The 8,045-nt window shown below is 33.9% G+C and overlaps 1 protein-coding gene across 1 annotated transcript; it reads left to right on the forward strand.

The window, feature by feature from the left end:
* Positions 1–1,374: 1,374 nt before the first annotated feature.
* On the forward strand, positions 1,375–7,846 carry LOC140970126 (uncharacterized). Its single transcript, XM_073431717.1, has 9 exons — positions 1,375–1,542; positions 2,113–2,210; positions 2,431–2,477; positions 2,561–2,709; positions 2,936–3,032; positions 4,718–4,817; positions 4,883–4,995; positions 7,459–7,538; positions 7,700–7,846. Exons 6-9 carry the CDS (start codon positions 4,772–4,774, stop codon positions 7,812–7,814), a joined length of 354 nt encoding a protein of 117 aa, XP_073287818.1. The 5' UTR covers positions 1,375–1,542; positions 2,113–2,210; positions 2,431–2,477; positions 2,561–2,709; positions 2,936–3,032; positions 4,718–4,771; the 3' UTR covers positions 7,815–7,846.
* Positions 7,847–8,045: the final 199 nt, after the last annotated feature.

The following is an 8,045-nucleotide window of genomic DNA, read 5'->3' on the forward strand; positions in this document are numbered from 1 at the left end:
CACAAAATTTTAGGGAAATTAAATTTCATACATGTTATTTTTGTTTATTTACCAAATTTTTTTCCAACTCTAGGACTGATTTAAGATATAAAAAAAATTAATAGAATAATGTTTGTGAGGAGCATACGCTTGTTTTTCCTTCAAATGAAATTACAACAATGTGGAAGATGGCTTGAGAGTGAAGTTGGGGGACCCGACGCATGAAAATCAATTGTTTTTAGTTGGGACATCCCAAATTTTCAATAATCACTTTTGGTGCTATTGGGGCTGCACCACCACATATTTTATTGTCATTATATTCCATTCTCTTTTATTTTATTTTAAATTTAATTTGGGATTGCATTCTTATTTCATATTTAGAGTTATGTAAAAAAAATTGTTATTTATTTATTAAAAAAATTGTTATTTATTTATTTATTTATTATTTATTAATATTATATATCTGATCTGAGAATTAATTAATGTATCACTACTACTTTTTATGATAATTTGTTACTTTTATTTATAAATATTCAGAAATACTTATGGAATATATATATATGTGTGTGTGTGTGTGTACCGAAACATAGAAGTGATATTTTGAGCTGTCATTGGTCCACTGATTAGCCAACTGTGGAGAACAGATTTGTTGGGATGGAATTGTGGATGCTTCCCCCATATATATGTATACGTTTTACTTTATTCATTGTTTGATTCTCCTTTGCATACATAGTTAAATAAAAAATTAATTTTTATTTTTTTACATTCAAAATAACCATTTTTGTTATATAATAATACTGGCCCTCGACCATTTTTGTTATATAAAAATTATATTTGTTTCTTTTTTTAATATATATGTATATATGATATGATATTTTTCTTAAACCGTAGTTAAGCTGTGAGCTTTTGATCTCTATTTATTTACTCGTACTATTTAAGATCTTTTGTTGAATTGAATGTTGGCAAACCTTCTGGCCGAAAGAAAAGGGCCCGGAAATTAGACAATGTTGAAGTTAATTTTTTTTTTTTTTGTTATACAATAGAAAACAATCACATTCCACGGATAAGCATGAAGTGGGATCGGATGACACAGTAATTACAGTTGGGAAAAATTGGAAATAGTTAGTTATTAGGGGAGTGGGTCTGATGTGAGACCGTCTCACATATCTTAATCTGTGAGACGGGTCAACCCTACCTATATTTATAATAAAAAGTAATACTCTTAGCATAAAAAGTAATACTTTTTCATGGATGACCCAAATAAAATATCCGTCTCACAAATACGACCCGTGAGACCGTCTCACACAAGTTTTTATCTTTAATTATTGTATTATTTGCTACCCTACACCTAATTAATTGAACCAGCCGACACCCCTTCTCCAACCACTCCATTCTTGTTTGTTTATGCCATGTTTAAATTTTCACTATTTTCGGTGTGAGGTAGTGGAAATATCGGACGATGAGGACTCTTTGGTACCTGATAATGATGTTGGAATCAAACCAAAGGACGAGGTTTTGGACTATGATTCACCTTTGCCGAAAATCTGCCCACAGCATGGGATGGTATGGCAATATTTGTTATTGTGGAGAAATTATTTTAATTACCGTGAAGCTACAATTGTTCTGTAAACTCATTAAATATAATTTGTTTGCTGAAATGAATATTAGGAATAAAGACTCAGTTTTATTTACTGAAAGTGATAAAATTGGCGAAAAATAACAAATAAGAACATGCAAGATTTATAGTGGTTTACAGTCTATGCAAGAGTTACGTCCACTTATCGTCGTTGCAAATTTCCATCGATGAAACCAAGACTACAAAGAGAATGCAAGAACCCGTTCTCTTAGAATTCTGTTTCTGCTCTCTCTTTACTTGTGTTCATATGTTTTATAACTCAATGATGACTGTCCACAATTATAAACAATCAGGGCTACAATAATGTGAAAAGAAATCTAAGATAACCTGATATAAATGACCAGGCTCCACACAATATTAACATTAATGATAACATGCTGGCCACTTTTCCCTTGTTACATATGAACTTGTAATGTAATTACAGATGCTTGTGTTGCAATTTGCACTTGTTTATGAGCAGATTTATTTTTTGTATTTAGGAACTGTTTTATTTATAGGACTATGAGACTTAGTTCATCACAAAGCAATTTAAGATCAGCCTTTGTAGGCATGGGATTTTTGCTATCTCTCATCGATAAAACAATTGAGGAAAATGGTGTCTTTTGCTTATACTTATGAACGAACTTAAGAACTTCGTTAAAGTCAGCTTTTGTTGTTATGTTCACCGAGTGAAAAAGCCTCATGAGTTTTCTTTTTCAGGATTTAATAAACAAAAAATCTTTTAAACTGATTATAGGTATTTTTTGCAATGCTCCATGGAAATCCTCTTTTTTCAGTAATGATAATCAGAAAGTGATATTTCCCTTCTGTCATAGGTGAAAGAAATACTGAATTACTATTGGAGACTCTCTTTGCATATTCTGTAAGTGCTGCTCCCCTACCATAAAACCCAATAAATCTAATTTTTTCTGACTCAAATTATATAACCAACAAATATTTATACAGTAATGACATGTGATTGGATCAAAATCTCCATCACATGTTAAAACTATCCTGTTATTTTGCTATGATGCTGAAATCTTCCAGCTTATCATGGTGGAACTGTCTATGAAATAGCAGGAATCAGGATCTTCAAGAACCAAACACAACTTCTGGTGATTTTTTATTCAGTGGCGAGAATGATGGTCTAACCGCAAATATTTTCCCCCAAAATGTACACTTGAATTGAGATGCCAATATTAAAAGCCTGTTAATAATTTTTGAATCTGGGTCTTTGTGTCCTCGTGAGAACATATTTTTGAAAATGGATCTATCTTCTTACTTCTGTCGTCTGTTTGAAGTTGTAATTGGAGTTTCTTGACTGCTTATGATATTTACCAGGCTCTTCATAAACCAGAGTCACCTGATCTCTTGATAACTTTTTGACAAGGATACAAAAAACAATGCCTGTCGCGATAGGACTTTTACATTAAAGGAGGTATGTTTTGAGTTTTCTTTGACTATTCTTTCATTCTGGCATGGAAACTTTAAATTCTCGTTGAAATGAAATGAGCAAGTAGGTCATGTCATGGTTCAGAAATTTTTACATGTTTGTATCTGATTTAAATTCATTACTTGTCTTCCATGATTGCTAGCAGTGTAATGAATATGTTCATTTGTATCAGCATGCACCTTTAAGCTCTCGATCTTCGGATTTGACTGCCTCTGACCCTTTAAATTTCCCCCTTAACTTTAACGGTCGAATCATAGAAATGAATTCCTTCTTTCCCTTTATACTCAGGTGAAAAGACCAACTTCTGGGTCCAAATACCTCAAAAGTTGAGGTTGAAACGAGTGAATTTCTTTCCTTCTAAAATCAGTTATTCGATAGATTTCCATCTTGAGCGACCATGGACCCGTGGGACGGTTTGTGGTCAAGTCCATGGCTCTTCGATGGATGTGATGTATGGAATCGCAAACACCCTCGAGTCAGAGCACGTCGCACGAGTTTGTACTTGTTTCTTTAATTCAGTTGCACTATTGCGATTTCTTGCATAGACTATGGGACAAGTTGTGTTATCTTGCGTTGTTGGCTCCCATGTGTACTACACTCTATGGTATCACTTTGTGGTCTGTTGCATTATGTAAAATAGAGATGCAAACCCATAGATCTGGGGACTGACCTTGGTATGGGTCAGTACTTATGGTGCATTTATGGCTCCTATGAATCTTTGTCTTGCCATGATCATATTCATGGGCACTTCATGATGTAGGCCTGTGAACCAGTTTTGGAGAGTTGTCCACAGTCCACCCGCATGGGTATCCTGGGTCTCTGCTAATGCTTCTGTGAATTTCTTACGTTTTGGCATTACACGGCTTTGTCTGTTGCCCAAGGGACAGATCTGTGATTCCTGTGGTCAACTTTTTTGCACTTGGTCTTTTTTCCGACTCTTTCAGCTCTTCCTTTGGTTTGAAATATTTTCTGTAATGAATTTTGTTATGTATTTCTTATCAGTTTTGGCCTCAGTCATCCTGCACAGAATAAAAAACCTAGTTACCACTCATAATCATTGGAATGAAAGTACCAAGTGAGTGCTAATATGACGACTATGTACATATAAAACAATGATATAAATCAGGCGTATTAGTTGCTTTCTGTATTTTTCATAAATATTATGCCGAATGTTTCGATTTGAAGAATCTAGAGTTCAGTGCTAGTTTAAATGTGCCATGACTACTGTATGTCAAACACATGGTCCATCTTTGTCTGCTTATTGATATGGAGGTTAAGTTTCTATGTAAAAAATGCGTAGATCACTAAGGTAGTTTTTGGCAAATGCTTAAAAAAAGTGATTATGAATTTTTCATTTACGAAGTTCAAATCTAAGCATGTTTGGGTGCTGTCCAATTGATTATCTTGTTTATGCTCGTCAACTGTTTAAATGAAATATTTCTTTGCTAGTGAATTTTTATCTATGTGGATGAGTATGGTTTTTTTATCTTTTTGGTTTTTTCAATTTTTTTTCAATTCTCTAATTTGTGGGTCTATAATAACCTGTCATAAGGTGCAATACTAGTTATAGAGTTATGATTTGATCTATTCTGAATATAACTGAACTTTTATTTTCAGTGATGCTCTGATGTACTTATTTTTTTAACATTTATGATGACTCGTACAGGAAGGAACATGATGTTTGAAGTGGAGATGGCGACGAGAAAATTGTTTCCTTTTTAAAAATGAAATTCTTGATTGAGGTTGTTCGATTTGCCATGGATAAACTTGGTTCGTGATGGAGCTTCAGCTGTAAATGTACATACTATTACAATTAATCGCAATTTTCATCACAGGTAAGGATGCATCTATCGGTCAACTGATGAACTTCATCTTTGCTGCAAGGATGGCCAGAAAGCATGAAAAGGTTGCGAGAGTTTCAGTGAGCGGTGATGAAGACAGTAACAAGGTTTTTGATGATTTCTCTCCATTATTGTTGAACCACATTTCTGTTTCTGATGTATAACCAAAGGACATCTTTATTTAAGTTTTGTTTCTCATTGCATATTCCTGTGGAAAAGCAACATTTCTAACTAGCAAAAAATCTCTGGATTGTTAATCTGATAATTTGTACGAGGGCAGCAAGCCCTTATTAATACCAGTTCTGCATCATCACATTGCCTGCTATGTAAGGTGAAAACCACGTAAAAAGGCAAGCCAAAAAAGAGTAATCTGTGATGAAATGTAAATTACTACATTCCAGTTCTGAATTATCACAATACTAGTTCTACATTCCTGGTGATCCAAACACATTGATTGTATCATGATTGTTCATTTTCATCTGGTGCTAAAAGCATAAATATAAGGGCGAGAAAGATCGAGCTAGTGAAACCAGACTTTTATTAGACTGAAATTGTGAAATAGAAAAAAAAGGTTTTACATGCAAAGGAAAATGCCCAAATAATAACAGAACGAAAGTTTTCATGTCAAGTTCCAAGTGAACAAAAAAAAGTTGTTACAAGCTTGATATCCCACAATACTTAGGAATGTAGTACTTCCAATTTTTTTCAGCTAGAAAGCTGTAATCTGTGATCAAAATTCGATATATGGATTCATCTCTCACATTTGAAGTTATGACCTTTAAATTGTGGGACGGAGATTATATTGGCCAAAACTGAATACCAGCAAACTGTTTGATGCATAGGAATGATTAAAAATCTGTACAATTTGGGTAACTGGAAGAATGTATCTTCAAGAAAACACAGAGAGGAGGGCTACATATTTTTTAGTCAGTTTCCTGGATAAATTTAATGAGAAGGGCTGGCAGAACCTCATATACTTATTTTTTTTATGTGACTGCGTTCCATGTGGCAACAGCTGCTTGATACTTGTTGGCGACTCATACCATTATTATTGGTTTTATTAATCATCTATTCTGAGCCGAAGAAGAATTTTGACCCATTAAATCTGCAATCTTGATGAGTAATATACCGCTTCTTGAAGTCACTTCTAGTCTGTTACTTATGCCCAGAGCTCTTGATCTCCGAAATTGATTTGTGAGACAGAGCTATTCAGAATTGAGTAGTATATGACTGGAGAATTTCTTTATTTTATCCTATCATGTCTCACTTGTCAAACACATTCTCCACAAATCTGTATTCATGGTCATCATCAGGGAAGCATGTTTGACAATGTTTTGTCCCTTCATGCTAATCCAAAATCCATATTTTCGGGAATTCAGCAATGAGGCCTTGTTTGGTATTACGGAGAAAACATTGAGATTGCTTGAAATCGGCTTTTCTGAGGAGGAGATTTCAACAGCTTTTGAGAAATGTGTGGAGCTGATTACGAACATTTGAAATTTTTTATTGATTAAGTTGACTGAGCAAGAAAAATTGTGTGCTACGATGGCGGCTAAACATTATATTTATTGACGACCTGAAGATACTTGAGCATTTTTCTATTTATTTTTGAAGAGTGGTGAACTGGTTCCATTTTATTTACGTAGAGGGACATGTTACATCAAGTAATGTGTTTTGCATAAGATAAGTAGCTTTCCTGGTAAAAACCATGATCTTTTGTCAAGAAAGATTTTCATTTCAATATGATGCAAGTTCCATGCCTAACTACCCTTTTACTTATCTGAGGCTGTCATCGTATTAACTTGTTTGACCTTTTATTTTGTCTTATTGTTTTCTTTTATGAAAACCAATGCACTTAAACTAATTAAGCCAATTCTATACCCTCGTGTTTGTTAAACTATAAAACTGGATATAGTAGTATAATCATGCGCAACCCAACTTTCCTTCTTTCCTCTACTGTTATTTTGTTTTTGAGGTTACTGTTGGTGATTTCAATATTGTGCAAACAGAATGTATCCGTCTAATTTTGTTTTTGAGATTACTTATATGCAACAGAATTTTTTAGTCTCAGGATGTCTGAGGTCATCAGTTTACTTGCCATCTGATTCCTGAAGCATCTGCAGGGAAATTGTTTGAGAAATTTTAACTGTTGAGCTGGTGTATACGAAATGCAACCTTTTGTTTTCCACATTAAAAAGGAAAATGTATAGTATTTAATTATTGGAACAATATAAATGGCAGATGCTATTGATTTGTCGAGACTCGAGGTGACTGCAATAACAAGGAATTTATTTTTTATACCTTCCGTTTGACTTGATATTGGTTCTACATCGAGTTTTCAATCGTTATCACCTTATGTTTTTTCATGGAAATGTTCCTAATGCACTGAAAACCATGTCATTAGGACTCTATTTGTTCGACTCATAAAAAATTTTGCATCTTTGAGAACTCTTGTTGATAATGACCCTAAAAATAGGGAGTTATGTGCCATGGATGTAAATTTTCTCTGAGAAGTAATTTCACATTTTCTCTTCCATTTGCCTTTATATTTTCTCGTGCTTGTTTTTCAGGTTGTGAAGCATCTCTGCAAGAGCTTACTGATTCAATTTTTGGTGCTCAACTTGCTGGCAGTTGCCCAAATTCAGACAAGGTTGATGTAATTTTTATGGAGCATTTTCCTGTTTATGTAAAACTATTCGTGGATGGTACTATTAGTTAACACATATTTAAAATTGTTTTTGATGATTCACAGTATTTCTCTACTTCTTTGAGCACTTCAACTACCCAAACTAATCCTACAACTTTACACAGTGGGTTCGGACGTTACTTAAGCAATAATTCTTTTGATTCAATAACTGTAAAAACTGAGGAATGGCATCCAGATGCTGTTGCTCAAGTTGGGATCTCTGATTTTCTTGAAAATTGAAAGGCAAGAGGCCAAAAGAACAGTAACCTAAAAAATCACCAAAAGAACAGTACCCTGAAAAATCAAACAATTGGAAGAGGCTGAAGGAAGATTTTACTGAAGAGTCTAGTGATTCTCTTGGTCGAATGCTGGTAGAAGCAAGAAGAAGAAACTCCACGTCTACCAGTAATCGTGACAAGGCCCGTGTTTCGTATTCATAATTTTGCGGAATTATTAAAAATTTTCTAAATA

This window comes from Primulina huaijiensis, unplaced genomic scaffold (genome assembly GCF_012295235.1).
Source record: "Primulina huaijiensis isolate GDHJ02 unplaced genomic scaffold, ASM1229523v2 scaffold43363, whole genome shotgun sequence".
Lineage (NCBI taxonomy): Eukaryota > Viridiplantae > Streptophyta > Magnoliopsida > Lamiales > Gesneriaceae > Primulina > Primulina huaijiensis.